At 43.6% G+C, this 16,985-nt stretch overlaps 1 protein-coding gene across 2 annotated transcripts; it reads left to right on the top strand.

Moving 5' to 3' along the window:
• Nucleotides 1-1,577: 1,577 nt before the first annotated feature.
• LOC144505248 (E3 ubiquitin/ISG15 ligase TRIM25-like) lies at nucleotides 1,578-16,896 on the top strand. 2 transcript variants are annotated; one of them, XR_013499798.1, is made up of 7 exons: nucleotides 1,578-2,116; nucleotides 4,124-4,219; nucleotides 9,288-9,518; nucleotides 9,809-9,831; nucleotides 12,329-12,462; nucleotides 14,654-14,766; nucleotides 15,425-16,896. XR_013499798.1 is itself a non-coding variant. In XM_078231285.1 (7 exons), exons 1-7 carry the CDS (start codon nucleotides 1,784-1,786, stop codon nucleotides 16,054-16,056), a joined length of 1,473 nt encoding a protein of 490 aa, XP_078087411.1. In that variant the 5' UTR covers nucleotides 1,645-1,783; the 3' UTR covers nucleotides 16,057-16,890. The 2 variants fall into 2 exon arrangements, 1 of the variants encoding a protein (XP_078087411.1); XM_078231285.1 differs by having other exon boundaries at nucleotides 1,645-2,116; nucleotides 14,632-14,766; nucleotides 15,536-16,890.
• Nucleotides 16,897-16,985: the final 89 nt, after the last annotated feature.

Below are 16,985 nucleotides of genomic sequence, written 5' to 3'. Positions count from 1 at the left end.
GTTGGGTGATGTGCAGTCATGTCAACAATAAAAGCTCTGCAATTGTTTTAAAGGCCCATCTGGATTCTGAAGGGGATTCATGGGGAGTATTCAATTTTTTCACTAACTGGAGAATCTAAAACATAGGAGCACAGTATAAAAGGACGATCATTTAGGACTGAGATAAGGAGAAATTTCTTCAATGAAAGCTTTGTAAATCTTTGGAATTTGCTACCCAGATTTTTTTTTTAAATTCAGTTATTTGATTTGGGAGTCACTAGCTCGGCCAGCATTTATTGCCTATCCCACGTTGCCCTAGTGGAGGAGGTGAGCTGCCTTCTTGAACCCCCATAGTCTGCGGTGTAGGTACATCTACAATGCTGTTAGGGAGGGAGTTCCAGAATTTTGACTCAGACAGTGAAGGAATAGCAATATATTTACAAGTCAGGAAGGCTTGGAGGGAAACTTACAGGTTGTGACCTGCTGCCCTTGTCCTTTTAGATGGTGGTGGTCGTGGACTTAGAAGGTGCTGCCTACAGGGCCTTGGTGAGTTTCAGCAGTGCCACTGCTCATTCATAGTGGAGGAGCTCAATGTTTGTGGGAGAAGTCAGGAGGGAAGTTAATTGCAACAGAATTTCTAGCCTCTGACCTGCTTTTGTAGCCACAGTATTTATGTGGCTAGTCCAGTTCAGTTTCTGGTCAATGGCAACTCTCATGATGTTGATAGTGGGGGGGATTCAGCGATGGTAATTCATTGAATATCATGGGGTGATTAGATCCAATCTTGTTGAAGATGGCACTTACATAGCATGAATGTTACTTGCCACTGTCAGCCCAAGACTAAATATTGTCCAGGTCTTGCTGCATTTGGACATGGACTTCTTCAGTATCTGAGTCGTCTTGAATGTTGCAGAACTTTGTGCAGTTTTCAGTGAACCTCCAGCAAATCTCTACCACCAGTGAAAATAGTTACTCCATATCTACTCTAATGAATTACTGGTTGCTCTGATAATTTGTCCCCATTGACTGTTCTTAATGTCAATCCAGGCACTGTACATCAGTATAAATTGTTCGAGTGTCATAGGTGCCAGATGGCTTTGACCATTCAGAAGCTGGACACAGTACCCCCAAGGTGGGTCTGTCCAGAACCCTGTACCATTTGACCATGACTTACTTTGACTTTATTCTCCTTTTTACATGAGTTTACTGAGGCTTGTAACCCCTGCGCTTTGTTTTTTCACATCTCACTTTGTTCGTCTAATGAACTTTTATTTCTGAATATTTTTCTACTCCTTCAAGGGAGCTCTTTCCTTTCTGCAGGATTTGTAAATATTATTTCACTCTTTAAATCAGTTTTAATTTGTTTGTTGAAGTATTTTGGGCTTGGTTTGAGCTGGTAGGTTTTGTGTCTGTGTTCAATGAGGCTAATTTGCTGTACTCTGGTTCCATATTGTAAAATTGTAATCTTGTTTTTCGTGAACTGCAACTGCAGGTTTGAAAAGGTTAATCTTCAGCCAGAATAAATCATGAAAGTGAAACTAACACTGTCACTCTGTACCTTATGTAGATAAGGGTGTTATTTTCTGCCCTAGTTCCTCACTTTTTCCGATGCTATAAGAGACTGGAGCTTTAGAGGCAGAGTTCTGTCTCTACATGTACCAGAATTCAGCGAACATAGTTTCTGTTTGAAACACATTGAGGGAGTTTGGACCCTGACAACAGGTTCAGGATTTGAGTGTCTTTACTGGTGTCAGAACTTTGATCCCAGCTCTAGTCTGGGGTGAAACTCAGTGCTGTATAAATAATGGAAAACTCACAGGCTCCTGCTGGTCTTTCTCAAGTCATGTGTGATTATTGTATCGATGATCTAACAGCAGCTGCAAAGACATGTTTAAAATGTGAATCTTCATTTTGTGATCGTCATTTACAACCACATCTGCACAAAAAGACCTTCAGTGGACACATCCTAACTGAACCTGTGTCTGACCTTTCAAGCTGGCAATGTCCTGACCATAAGGAATTCCTACAGTTCTATTGCAAAGATGATGCAGAATGTGTGTGCAGTTGCTGTATAATTATTGGTAAACATAAATCTCACATACTGCTGAGCCTGGATCAGATACAAGGTGCAATTAAGGTGAGTGACATCATTGCTGCTATTAAATACAGTGAGTTTTCCTGTTAGTAGGAACTGATTGCTGTGCTAATTGCTGCCCTCGGTATAGATTTACAGGAGTTTTATTTTTGTCAGTCAGATTTGTTCCCTCCCCTTTCTCTTACAGTATAGGTGAGAGAACAGGGTGGGCACTGGAAGGAGTGTAACAGCTCCCCACCCACACTGGCACAGCGCTGTAGAGTAGAGCATGTTGTAATTCTGTGCTTAGGGATTCTGCCCTCTGAGCAGCAGGGAGAAGACCATCACCAGCTGAGGGAAATGAGCATACTATTGCCAAGTTTGTGGATGACACAAAAATATGTGGGAAGGCAAGTGGTGAGGTTGCCACAGAGTGATACAGATAGGTTAAGTGATTGGGCAAAAACCTGGCAAATAGAATATAATGTAGGAAAATGTGAAGTTTTGCATTTTGGCAGGAAGAATAAAGGAGCTGAATATTATTTAAATGGAGAAAGACTGTAGAAAACTACAGTACAGAGGAATTTGGGGGTCTTAGTGCATAAATCACGAAAAGCTAGCACATTCAGCAGGTAATAGGGAAGGCAAATGAAATGTTGACCTTGATTTCAAAGGGAAATATAAAAATAGAGAAGACTTGCTAAAATTGTACAAGGCACTAGTTCGATCACACCTGGAATACCGTGAAAAGTTTTGGTCCCCTTATCTAAGGAAAGGTATACTTAGAGGAAGGCCAGCGAAGGATCAGGAGGTTGATCCTGGATCTGGAGGGATTTTTGTATTAGAAGAGGTTGAGCAGGTTGGGCCAGTTTGGAAGAATGAGGGGCAATCTTGTTGAGACATATAGGATTCTCAGGAGGTTTGATAGGGTAGATGCTTAAGAGGCTGTTTCCCCTTGTGGGAGAGCCTAGGACGAGAAGGCCTAACCTCAGAGTAAGGGGTCGCCCATTTAAGACAGAGATGAGGGAGGATTTCTTCTCTCAGAAATGTGGAATTCTTTACTGCAGAAGCTGGGTCATTAAGTATGTTCAATGCTAAGATAGATATATTTTTAATCAGTAAAGGAATCAAGGGTAATGGGGATAAGACAGGAAATAGTTGAGGAATATATCAGATCAATCATGAACTCATTGAACAGAGGAGCAGAGTCGATGGGTTGAGTGGCCTACCTCTGCTTCTACATCTCATGGAAAATGAGGGACACCAACAGGGAGAGATTCAGAGGCTGGATGGAAAAACTGCTCCTCACAACAAGGGAGGATTGCTGTTTAAGAAATACTAGTGTGACTGAATCTGTCTCCCTTTCCCTTCAGCTGATTACTGGAATAATGGGGCGGCACGATAGCATAGTGGTTAGTACTGCTGCTTCACAGCTCCAGGGACCTGGGTTCGATTCCTGGCTTGGGTCACTGTCTGTGTGGAGTTTGCACATTCTCGTGTCTGCGTGGGTTTCCTCCGGGTGTTCCGGTTTCCTCCCACAGTCCAAAGATGTGCGGGTTAGGTTGATTGGCCATGCTAAAATTGCCCCTTAGTGTCCTGAGATGCGTAGGTTAGAGGGATTAGTGGGTAAAATATGTAGGGATGTGGGGGTAGGGCCTGGGTGGGATTGTGGTCGGTGCAGACTTGATGGGCCGAATGGCCTCTTTCTGTACTGTAGGGTTTCTATGATTTCTATGATGATTTCTATGAATAAGATTTCACGTCCATGTGAAAATGTATTACTGTGAAAAGGTGTGTGTGCACACGTGTGGTTACTCAGTTTATACAGGACAGGGAGCATCTCTTTACTGAGAGCTAGGAGGAGGAGGAAATGTTTCTGCTCAGGACTCGAGCACTAAGATTCCTGAAAAACTGCAGAGCGGAATCGCTTCCTTTGGCACTGCAAGTATTCTAAGATTTTATGATCCACTTTCCATCCAGGAATCACTCCTGGAACAGAATCATTTCCCTTTTACATTCCAGTTTAAATCTCTTTTAAACACTTTTAAACACTTTCTAAATGCTTTACAGGAAGAACTAAACAGAGAAATCAAGAAACTTTGGGGAGTCCTGCAGAATTGTTCCAGCAAGCAGCAAGATTTGGAGAGAATAGAAGCTGAAATAAAGGTTGGTAAAAGTAGAACCTGATTCAATGAAACTGCAGCTAATTCAGGCAAAACTCTAGGAAATTACATAGGAATATAGGACTAGGGGGAGGCCATTTAGCGTCTCAAACCTGTTCTGCCTATCAATGCGATCGTGGCTAAATTGTGACCTAATTCTAAAACCCAAATTAATAAAAATTTTACATCTGAGATTGACAGACTAACAATTGAGTCAACAATTGAGTCTACTGTTTGTGGAAGAGTGTTCCACATTATGTGTAGGTATGTTTCCAAACTTCACTCCAAAAAGGATTGGTCCTAATCTCTAATTTATGCCAATGTATCATGATCACATTTCCCAGTGGATTTTTTACTATGAGCTTGTTAATTAACCTTACCTCATTTCACAAGACTAGATCTAAAATAGCTTCTTTCCTTGTTGGGTTCACAATATAATGGGTGGGATTTTACGGCCTCGCTCAAGTGAGACTGGAAATTTCCGCCCAAGGTCAACAGACATTTCCATTGTCCGCCCCTCGCCCACTCCAATTCTGTGGTGGACGGGACAGTAGAGTTCCAGTAGCTGTTCCAGGAAACTGTGACAAAAGCATTTCACAAACTCAACTTCCCCATCTCCTGTCAATTTGATTAGTCCAATTTATATGAAGACTAGAACCCCCAACAATTATTACTTTGCCAGGTTTCTTGTTTAAAGTTCCGTCCAACTGTACAACCATAGTTATGGGCCTATAAACTATCTCTTTAGCTTCCCATTTAATGCTGGAGTTCTCTTGAAAGTTACTGACAAACTCCAATGTTTATGCTTACAGTTTTTGGATGTGACACCTACTTATTGAAATATTCATACAGAAAATGTAATAAACAGCAAGGTTGTTTGCATTGATAACCTCAAGACTTGCCCTCAGAATCCAAAATACATGTAGACTGTACAGGAGTCACACGTCGACATCAAGTCCTCTGCACTATGTAGTTACACTGCACATTTATAACATAGGAATAAGGAGTTGGAAATGGACGATGTAGGCCTTCATTCTTGTTAAAACCTGCTGCCTGGGCTGATGAACAAGGCGGAGAGTGCAATTGTCAGGAAAACTATTCCACCAATGATGGTCACAATTCTAACAGAGATTTTTTGGTCAACCATTCTTCCTCCAATAACTGCCAATCCAGTACAAAGGCTGTGCCCCAATGTTCCACCTGCAGCAACCCAAAGGGATGTACATCTTTGAAACAAGATCCTTTCTCAAGATTATCCTCATGTCATTCTTTACTTTCATGGCTATTCTCTCCCTTTTCCAGGACATCTATCTTTTCAAAAGGGAACAATCTCACTTGCCAATACTGAAATTTATTTTGCTCAATTTAAATATCTCTTTGCCAGCTACACTGTTTATAATGTTGCCTTCTTCGATAAGTTGGATATATGTAGTTCTCCATGCCCTCACTCAAGTTGCTAATAAATAGTGACTAGATAAAAGATCCAAAATTGAGGCTGGGTCCACCCCAGCAGGATTTTCGTTCCAGGATCCCAATCTTGCCATCACGATGAAATGTGGTTTGGGAATGCGTAAATGCCGCTGGCAGGACCCAGAGAAAGATTGGAGGTGCTGGACAATTAAGTGGTCACCTTCAGAAGATCTGTCCAATTAAGGTCTGAGGGCCAATAAGAAGTCTGACTAGCAATGAAAGATCAGTGAAAGACACTATCAGAACTGCTGAAGCATGTAAGGAGGTGTAAGGGTGCCTCCATTGCTAGGTTTGGCCACAAAAGGATTCAATAAGAGGGTCAGAAGGGTTAGGGCAGACAAATGTTACGAGGAAAGCATCCACAGTAAGGGACACTGCCACAGCTCTGGGCAATTTTTGGAGAGGTTCCTTCCACATTGAATGAAACCTGCAGCTCTGACATCCACCCACCTAGCCACTGGCAGTTAATCATCATTTCAACACCAACCTTCCGACAAAATGTGTATCGCATGAGCCAGCAATGCTAAACATTGCAATACAATCCTTAATTAAGCACAAAGGGGTTTAATTAGTCACAAACCACACCCAGGTGAATACTCTTTCTCATCGTCACTCCAGCTCCTCCACAATCACTTGGAGGCAAGAACATGTCACAAAGCCTTTCCAAAGGGATTTCCCCCTCTCTCTCTCTCCCCCCCCCCCCCCCCACCCCATTTTGAGGCCTCCCGACTTCCACGGTTCATTGGGAGTTCAGCTCCACTAGTCATTGGATTCCAGAAATGTGTGGGCTACAGATTAGGGAACGATCAACAGAGTAGGTTTTTTCTCTCTTAAAAAAGAAAAGCTGAAGGGTGATCTAATACGAGGACTGAGGTTGGAAGCTGGGATACTGTATTAGAGAATCAAGGTAGGCCTTCCTATTGACGCACTGCAGCCACACTCGAGACACATTTCATCGTGGCTCTCCAAATGCATTGTGAACACCACCTCTTTGTGATAAGACATAATTCCTGGGCAGTCAAACATGGGTTGGGTTTCTATGAGCCCCCATGAAAATCTACGCTAAGTAATTTCCTGACAATTAATCTTTGGCTAACTAATCTATAAAGCCATGATTTCAGTTTCTCACATTTCTTAAATAGCAAAGTGACGTGCAGTTTTCCAATCTAGAAGAATGGTTGCTGAACTGAAAGAACAAAAGAAAATTTGTGCCCTGTTTCCTAGAGATAGGATGTATGCGCATTTAGAAAGGAATAAACTCATTAACGATAGTCAGCATGGTTTTGTGAGAGGGAGGTCATGCCTCACTAACCTGGTGGAGTTTTTTGAAGAAGTGACCAGAATGGTTGACGAGGGAAGGGCCGTGGATGTCGTCTATATGGACTTTAGTAAAGCGTTTGACAAAGTCCCTCATGGTAGGCTGGTGAAAAAAGGAGGATCTCATGGGATAAAGGGGGAAGTGGCTAGATGGTTGGAGAACTGGCTTGGTCACAGAAGACAGAGGGTGGTAGTGGAAGGGTCTTTTTCCGGCTGGAGGCCTGTGACTGGTGGTGTTCCGCAGGGCTCTGTATTGGGACCTCTGCTGTTTGTGATTTATATAAACGATCTGGAAGAAGGTGTAACTGGGGTGATCAGTAAGTTTGCGGACGACACAAAATTGGCAGGACTTGCAGATAGTGAGGAGCATTGTCAGAAGCTACAGAAGGATATAGATAGGCTGGAAATTTGGGCAAAGAAATGGCAGATGGAGTTCAATCCTGATAAATGCGAAGTGATGCATTTTGGTAGAAATAATGTAGGGAGGAGCTATACGATAAATGGCAGAACCATAAAGGGTGTAGATACGCAGAGGGACCTGGGTGTGCAAGTCCACAGATCCTTGAAGGTGACGTCACAGGTGGAGAAGGTGGTGAATAAGGCATATGGCATGCTTGCCTTTATAGGACAGGGCATAGAGTATAAAAGTTGGGGGCTGATGTTGCAGATGTATAGAACGTTGGTTCGGCCGCATTTGGAATACTGCGTCCAGTTCTGGTCGCCACACTACCAGAAAGACGTGGAGGCTTTGGAGAGAGTACAGAGGAGGTTTACCGGAGATGAGGGGTTTGGATTATGAGGAGAGGCTGAGGAGATTGGGTTTGTACTCGTTGGAGTTTAGAAGGATGAGGGGGGATCTTATGGAGACTCATAAGATAATGCGGGGGCTGGATAGGGTGGAGGCGGAGAGATTCTTTCCACTTAGTAAGGAAGTTAAAACTAGAGGACACAGCCTCAAAATAAAGGGGGGTCGGTTTAAGACAGAGTTGAGGAGGAACTTCTTCTCCCAGAGGGTGGTGAATCTCTGGAATTCTCTGCCCACTGAGGTGGTGGAGGCTACCTCGCTGAATATGTTTAAAGCGCGGATGGATGTATTCCTGATCGGTAAGGGAATTAAGGGTTATGGGGATCAGGCGGGTAAGTGGTACTGATCCACGTCAGATCAGCCATGATCTTATTGAATGGCGGGGCAGGCTCGAGGGGCTAGATGGCCTACTCCTGCTCCTATTTCTTATGTTCTTATGTTCTTATTTACCAGGATGTTGCCTGGTATGGAGGGGCTTAGTTATGAGGAGAAATTGGGTAAACTGGGGTTGTTCTCCCTGGAAAGACGGAGGATGAGGGGAGACTTAATAGAGGCGCATAAAATTATGAAAGGCATAGATAGGGTGAACGGTGGGAAGCTTTTCCCCGGGTCGGTGGTGACGTTCACGAGGGGTCATAGGTTCAAGGTGAAGGGGGGGAGGTTTAACACAGATATCAGAAGGACATATTTTACACAGAGGGTGGTGGGGGCCTGGAATGCGCTGCCAGGCAAGGTGGTGGAGGCGGACACACTGGGAACGTTTAAGACTTATCTAGACAGCCATATGAACGGAGTGGGAATGGAGGGATACAAAAGAATGGTCTAGTTTGGACCAGGGAGCGACACGGGCTTGGAGGGCCGAAGGGCCTGTTCCTGTGCTGTATTGTTCTTTGTTGTTCTTTGTTTTGAAGGATGATTGTGACTCCATATCCATTGCATGTTCAGGGAGTCTGTTCCAGAGATAGAGGACTCTGGTGTCTTAACTCTGTCTCTATGGATTTTATACATAGACCCTCTAAGTCTGACCATCCAATCCATCTTAAGTACCTCACCTAATGAGTCCAATATGTGCTCATAATATTGACACCACAATTACGTCCCTCTCTACCTGTCTTTCTCTAAATCACCATCCTCTCAAAGCCAATCTTCAGAACTAAAATGCATCAATTTACATGTCACCATTCTCTCCAGAACCTTGATCTTTTTCACAAGGTATGACTACAAAAACTAGAGCCATTGCTCCAGGTGTGAATGCACAGGTAACAGTGTCACAGTCTAAATACAGTCTTTTTTCTTTTAAATTGAAAGCAACACTGGTTAAACACTGTTTTCTATCCCAGTAGACACTTACTGCTTGTCTATCTTTAATGGGTGATGGAGTCATAATCTAAACAAACTTTTGTCCCTGGAAAGTGCCATGTGCTCCGGATAACAGTTGTGTGAAAGGGCTATTTGTAATGAGAGTTGGTTTGGGTTTCAGACACAAATCAATGAGCTGAAAGGAAAGTTATCGGAGAACTTCTCTGAATGGAAGAGAAAGCTGGATGAAGATGAAGAATCCTCACTGAAACTAATTGATGAGGAGGCGCACCAAGTTCTTTCACAGATTAGAAGTTGTTCTGAAACATTAAACAAGAGGATGGAACAGATTACATTAATAGATGGAGAAACCCAGAGTCTGGTACAGAGGGACTGTCTCTCCCTTATTCAGGTACACTTTTGATATAAACAGGGTCATGGCAGGGGACTGGGGTGTTTCAGAGAGGCTGGATTGTTTGAAGGGGCCCAAAATTAGAGCTGCCCCCTCAGCCCTACCCTCGGAGTTTTGGTGCTATCCCATGATGGAGTGCAGTGAAAGGTGGAGTTGCTCTCCATTCTTGTGACTGGCCCCACAGGCTGTTACACACTGAATTCTTTCCTCCCAATCCCAAATTTACTGTTTGGTTGCATTGGGTAATAGTTTGTTCGTTGACTGACTTGATCTTCTCCCTTTATTCACAGAACTCAAAGCAGCTCCTTTCCAGGTAAGTTCCTCTCATTCATATAGAATAGTCACGGGTATCTGAGACTGAAAGTAGAAATACAGCTTAGAAACCTTCCCAGATGCAGTGTTTTCAAATGGTGGGAATATCGAGTGATGTTTAAGTATGATTTGAGGGATTATTGGCTCAGGCAGCCATGGAAAATGGGAGGTTCTACATGTACACCAACAACCAGCCCTATCTCACTACTGCCATTGATTTTTGAATTGTTTGTTCAATATCCAGAATCGGATGAGTCCAAACTGCCTCCAATTAACCATTGGGAAGACTGAAGCCATTGGCTTCCATCTGTGCTACCTACTCCACTCCTTAGCCATTGATTCCAAATCTGTTCCTGGTCTGAGGCTGAACTAAGTGTTCACTACCTCGGAATCTTATTTGAACATGAGCCAAGCCCCCAACTTCATGCCCTCTCCAACACCAAAATATTCTCCTCCCATTTCTTTAACATCTCTGTCAATGTCTCTGCTACTGAAAGCCTCTTTTGCTAGTTCCAGGCTCAATCACTGCAACTTTCTCCTAGCTGGCCTCCTATCTTCCACCCTCCATAAACCTCAGCTAATCTAAAACTCTGCTGCCCATATCCTAGTCACTTGAAATTCTTTAAAGGTTAAAGTTTCTTTATTAGTCACGAGTAGGCTTACGTTCACACTGCAATGAAGTTACTGTGAAAATCCCCTAGTCGCTACAGTCCGGCGCCGGTTCGGGTACACTGAGGGAGAATTCAGCATGACCAATTCACCTAACCTGCACATCTTTGGACTGTGGGGGGGAAACCGAAATTCTTACCTGTGTTTTCCAATTCCTCTCTGGTCTTTCCTGTCTCTATCTCTGTAACCTCCTTGAGCTCTTGATCTCTCAGAGGTCTTTGTGCTCCTCAATTCTGGCCTTTTGTAATATTGTCTTTCTTTTCCCAGCATTAGCAACCGTTCCTTCAGCTAACTTGGTCCTAAGCTCTGGAATTCCCTCACTAAACTTATTCACCTCTTGACCTGCCTCTGATTCCTTCAACACTCCCTAAATCTAACTTTGCCATAGCTTTTGGTAATCTAACCTAATATCCAAAATTTATCTGATCATGCTCCTGTGAAACATATTGGGTCATTTACTGTGTTCAAGGTGCTATTTCAATGCAGGTTGGTTTGCTGTTGCAGTTGAGAAACATGGATTGTTCCATTGCTGTGTCAAGTTTCTCAAGAATCTGTTAGACAGGAAGTGAGAGAGAAAGCTGCAACAAGATGTCTCTAATAGAAAATTCCTAAAAGATCCAAGTGTGTCTTTGACAGCTTTATTCCATTGGGTGAATAAGTGTTGTGTGATTGGCTTGTTCTATCAAGCATCCCATTGAGAAATGAGGAGAGGGGCAAGTTCCAGTGCCTCAGTGACAGGAAAATGTGCTGTAATTGCCTTATTATGAGTTAATGAGTTGAGATTTCCCAGAATGTCCATGTCACTAGACACTCCAGACTGAATTTTCCCAGTCCCAACAAAAACAGGTTTGGGAACAAAATTAGAGAATCTCATGTCAGGAAAGCTTCTCGATGCCATTTCCACCTCTGAACGGTCTTCCCTAGGCCTTGTCTGACCACCATCAGCTAGCTACACCTTCACCTGGGGTCACATTGGTGAGGTTGCTGGGATATTCCAGACATCTGGCAGGCACTCCTAAGGCCAAAGCCTGGAGACAGGTTCTGGCAGCAGACCAGGCTTCTGCGAAATACTAACCTCTCATCGAGCCATGGGTATTAGACCATCCTATGCCTACCTCAATGATGCTCTGGCAGCTATAGCGACACTTACTGTTCACACTTCCTTCAGAAGGCACATGCATCTTGAGGTGCTCTTGCATTCTCCTATTCTCTTATCAGCAGTGCCCACCTCTCCCTGTGATGCTGCTGATCAGTCATCATTGTGGACCCTTCCCATTCCCTGGTCAGCCCATCATTCTGAATTAAGAACGTCCAGGAGGATCACAGCATCCTGCCCATGACCACTTCTAGGTTCCCCAAACAGAATTCAGCTGAATGTCAGGTCCCTGATGATCTTGGCAAAATTCAGCCTTCTTGAAGTAATTCCACTGAAAACAGTTCCCTGGGATGCGGTTCCTTCTCCTCATTTCACATAATTGTAGTGTTTGTGTCTCTGCAAAGGGGGTGGGGGAGGACCCTCAGGATAATAATCATTAGTAATAGTAGAAAAGTGAGTCTCCAGTACAGAAACTGGACTGAACACAAGCAGCTTTGAAAGTCACAAACTGAACTGCAGTGGCAGCCAACCAGGATCTCACTGCACGTGGAGATCGGTGTGAATGCAGGAAGGAGGTAAATCCTGGGATTCTGCCATTTTCAGGATGGGTTACTGCAGGGTATCGGTCTGAGCAATAGATGGGGTGCAGGTTGTTGCACTACTTGTTCCTCTTTGGGTTTCTGATCTGAAATGGCCCCCACTGATAAAAACATTCTTTCCTCTTAAATTACAGACTGACTGAGACTCAGAGAGTCACAGACCTAGATGTTCCAGTGCTCACCCTGAACCTGTCCAATGTATCTCAACATATCCAGAAGAGGCTGAGTGAATTGGAAAAGTACCACTCAAATATATTGAAAATTATCAGTAAGAACATGCAGCTTTTTTTCCAATAAAAGGGACTGAGAGCAGGTTGGTTGGTTGTGGTCAGAGAGCTGGGAATATCCCTGAGGGAATCTATGCATGGAAGCAGAGGAAATGGCCAAGATACTAAATGAATATTTTGCCTCTGTATTCACCAAAGAGAGGGACTTGGCGGATGAGGAACCTAGGGTAGGGTGTGCAAATATTTCAGGTCATGTCGATATCAAAGAGGAGGTGGTGTTGAGCACCTTAAAAAGCATTAAATAAGTCCCCAGGGCTTGTTGGGATCTACCCCAGAATACAGAGGGAGGCAAGGGAGGAAATTGCTGGGGCCTTGACAGAAATCTTTGTAATCTCATTGGCCTCTTTTTAGGTCTACAGGTGAAGTTCCAGAAGACTGGAGAATAGCCAATGTTGTTCCATTGTTCAAGAAGAGCAGCAGGGACAATCTAGGAAATTATAGGCCGTTGAGCCTTACATCAGTGGGAGGGAAATTATTGGAAAAGATTCTTAGGGATAGGATTTACTCACATTTGGAAACAAATTGACTTATTAGTGATAGACAGCATGGTTTTGTGAAGGGGAGGTTGTGTCTCATTAACTTGATCGTGTTTTTCAAGGGAGTGATGAAGCTGATAGATGAGGGAAAGGCAGTGGATGTTGTATACATGGACTTCAGTAAAGCCACTGGCAAGGTACCTCATGGCAGACTGGTATGAAAGGTGAAGTCACACGTGATCAGAGGAGAGCTGGCAAGATGGATAGAGAACTGACTTGGCCATAGAAGACAGAGGGTAGCAGTAGAGGGGTGCTTTTCTGAATGGAAGGCTGTGACTAACGGTGTTCCACAGGGATCAGTTCTGCGACCTTTATTGTTCGTAGTATATATAAATGATTGGAGGGAAGTGTAGCTGGTCTGATTAGTAAGTTTGCAGACGACACACAAATTGGTGGAGTTGCGGATAGTGAAGAGGATTGTCAGAGGATACAGCAAGATATAGACCGGTTGGAGACTTGGGCGGAGAAATGGCAGATGAAGGTTAATCCAGACACATGTGAGGTAATGCATTTTGGACGGTCCAACGCATGTAGGAATTATACAGTAAATGTATTTAAATACTTAGGAGTATTGACTGGCAGAGAGATCTGGGCATACATGTCCACCAACCACTGAAAGTGACAGCGCCGGTGGATAAGGTAGTCAAGAAGGCAAACGGCATGCTTGCCTTCATTGGCCAGGGCATTGAGTTTAAAAATTGGCAGGTCATGTATTGAATTGGCAGCTGTACTGAACCTTAGTTAGGCCTCATTTGGAATATTGCGTACAATTCTGGTTACCACAGTACCAGAAGGATATGATGCTTTGGAGAGGGTACAGAAGAGGTTTACAAGAATGTTGCCTGGTCTGGAGGGTATTAGCTATGAGGAGAGGTTGGATAAACTCATTTTGTTCTCACTGTAACAACGGAGGTTGAGGGACGACCTGATAGAGGTTTACAAGATTATGAGTGGCATGGACAGAGTGGATGTTCAGATGCTCTTTCCTAGGGTAGAAAAGCCAAGTACTAGGGCACATAGGTTTAAAGTGCATGAGAAAAAGTTGAGGAGATGTGCGAGGCAAGTGCTTTTTACACAGAGGGTGGTGAATGTCTGGAACGCACTCCCTGGGGAGGTTGCAGGAGCAGGTACGATAGCAGCATTTAAGGAGCATCTAGATGAATGCATGAATAGGATGGGAAAGGAAGGATATAGACTCCATAAGTGCATACGGTTTTAATTCAGGCAGGCATCATGACCGGTGCAGGCTTGGAGGGCTGAAGGGCCTGTTCCTGTCATGTACTGTTCTTTAATATCAAATCAGGAGCCTGAGCATAATCCCTAGTGACACCTCACACACCAGTCAGGTGTGGGGCAGGGTGTCAGAGACACTGTCAGAGTGTCCCCCATCCATCTCAGGAGTGTTAACTTCATTATAAAGCAAAGTAAAAAGAAACAAAATTTGAATATTGCCTTTCACAACCTTCGATCAATGCAAAGATCTTTACATGTGAAGTCACTATTGTAACATAGGAATATAAAAGCATGGAATATATAACCCACCACTGAGCAATATGAAGGTGGCTAGACCTCACCTGTGCTAAAATTCCAAGTCACTATGTGCTTTATTTACAGTGCCATCTTTCACCAAATACAGGGAGCCATCAGATGTAACTCCTCCCACTCACAGCTCCCCTGGGGCAGCCCATGTACCAGAAAACATTCTCCAGCTGTCAACTGGGATCATCAGGGGAGCAGGAATATCCCAAGGTTTGTTTATACTCTTACGCAACCTTCATACTGATTTTAATTTCTATTTAACCCTCACATTTTCTGTTTCTATTTAACTCTGAATGAAGAAACAGCGTTCAGTATGAGGGATTTGGGAATCAAACCCCTGCACCTGTACCTTCCTCATAGCTCTGAATTGGTCTGTGTCACACCCAAAGCTGGAGTGGATGTTGGGTGACTTCAGAACGAACAAGGATAAATAGCTTATGTACAGATGGAGGGAGTATCAGATAAATCTTCACGACTATGTGTAAACTGATGGAAGCTTTAATCAAACTACTCGGGCTGAGAAAGTAATAGGGAAGAACACACTCCTGTCAGCTGTGTATTCCATTATGCTGAGATTGTGGAGCTGTACCCGATGGGCGGGATTTTATGGTCTCACTCGAGCGAGACCAGAAATTCCCACCCGAGATCAATGGGCATTTCCGTTGTCCACTCGCCTGCTCCAATTCTGTGGCGGCGAGGCAGTAGAATTTCAGCGATTGTGTCTGTGGGAAACATGTGATTAAACTGATTGCTAGGTCTCACTGCGCTGTTCGCAGAACATACAGCACTTCAGACCCACACACTGCTAAATTAGCGAAGATTCTGATTGTATTTTCCCAGTTTTAATAAATGACTTTCAATCTAACAGGTAATATGGGCTGACAATGTCGAGGAAATACTGACACTGCTACCCTACAGCAGTCAACGATCGATCTGAGTGGAATAACTCTGTCTGACCACTCTCTTCTCACCACTCTAGGGAAAAGGTCATTGACCCTGGATGCAAATACAGCAAACTGCAACTTGATTCTGTCTGATGATCTGAGATCAGCAACGTGGACTGAACAGAAACAGCCCTACCTACCTCACCCTGAGAGGTTTAAACACCATCCCCAAGTTCTCTGCACTCAGAGTTTCTCTTCCGGATCCCTTTCCTGGGATGTGAAGACAAGTGGGGATTATTGGAGAATAGGTATTGTGTGTGGGAACATGGAGAGGGAAGGACTAAACTCACATCTTGGTAACAACAGCAACTCATGGGGTTTATGCTTTTATGGTGGTAATTTTCTCAGAGCCTGTCACAATTACCAGCCCATATTCATCCAAGAGTTTCCATCTCAGAGCAGGATCCGAGTTCTGTTGGACTATGAGGCTGGAACAGTGTCCTTTTACCAGGTCACTTCCACAGTGACACATTTACACACATTTCAAACCAAATTCATTGAACCTGTGTTTCCAGCATTTTGTTGTTGGGAAAAATCTCTAAAATTGATCAACTGATCCTCAAATCCAAGACTCGGTCACATCATTTCCAGTTTCAGAGATCTCATTGTATTTGGTCACTTTGGTGATGTTACTTGCACGTTAGAATGTGGAGGGTGTCATTTCTCATTTCTGGACCCTTGGGTGACAATTTTAAGGTCTGCCTCTCTGATGAGGTAATTCACAGCTCAGCCCTCCTGATCATGTCAGGAACTCAATCTCTTGCTGCTTTGTAAACGCCACCAACACCAAAAACAGTTGCTTTAGATGCAATTTGTGGTGTCACAACTATGTCCATTTCAGTTGTATACATTTGCTGTCTTAGTTAAGGAACCCTATTGTTTTGTATCCAAACTCATCCATCACCTCTGTGCTCATTGACATACACTAGCTCTCATTCTGAAAATACTTAATTTCAAATTTAAGTGTTCAAATCTCTCCATCGCCTTTCCCTAATCCGGTAACCTCCACCAGCCCAATACTTCTGGGCTATCTACATCTTGCACATCCAGTTTCATCACCCACCATTAGCAGTCATGCCTTCAACTGCAGAGGCTCTATGCTCTGGATTACTTGTCCTAACCCACTTCAGCTTTCTATTTCACATTTCCCCTCTTCAACCGAGCTTTGGACCAACTCCAAAACCTGTGCTGCCTGTTGTTTATTGGGTGAGGAATGTATAAAACTGACCATTTGTTATGAGTATTTGAAATTGTGAGGGCCTAAGATATCAAGTTTGATTGCAAGTCCTGTCTTTCTGATAATGTTGAATTCTATGTACTGCATGCTTCATAAACCAATGACATTAACATCAATGTTCAAGTACCTAACTGAAGTTATTAAATCAAATAATTTTCCAAAGACATTCAACAGTCCAGATACACTTAGGAAGGTGAGGATGATACTGGGTGGGTCACAGAGCAGCAGTGAACAGGTGAGTCCAAGAA

Source organism: Mustelus asterias, chromosome 16, assembly GCF_964213995.1.
Source record: "Mustelus asterias chromosome 16, sMusAst1.hap1.1, whole genome shotgun sequence".
Lineage (NCBI taxonomy): Eukaryota > Metazoa > Chordata > Chondrichthyes > Carcharhiniformes > Triakidae > Mustelus > Mustelus asterias.
The sequence above is the reverse complement of the archived record's forward strand: the minus strand, read 5'-3'. Positions and strand labels throughout refer to the sequence as shown.

Coding starts and splice junctions, on each gene's coding strand:
- LOC144505248 (XM_078231285.1), top strand. CDS start 1,784: ATGGAAAACTCACAGGCTCCTGCTGGTCTTTCTCAAGTCATGTGTGAT. Junction 9,832..12,328: donor TCAAAGCAGCTCCTTTCCAG/GTAAGTTCCTCT, acceptor CTTAAATTACAG/ACTGACTGAGACTCAGAGAG. Junction 12,463..14,631: donor AAATATATTGAAAATTATCA/GTAAGAACATGC, acceptor CTTTATTTACAG/TGCCATCTTTCACCAAATAC.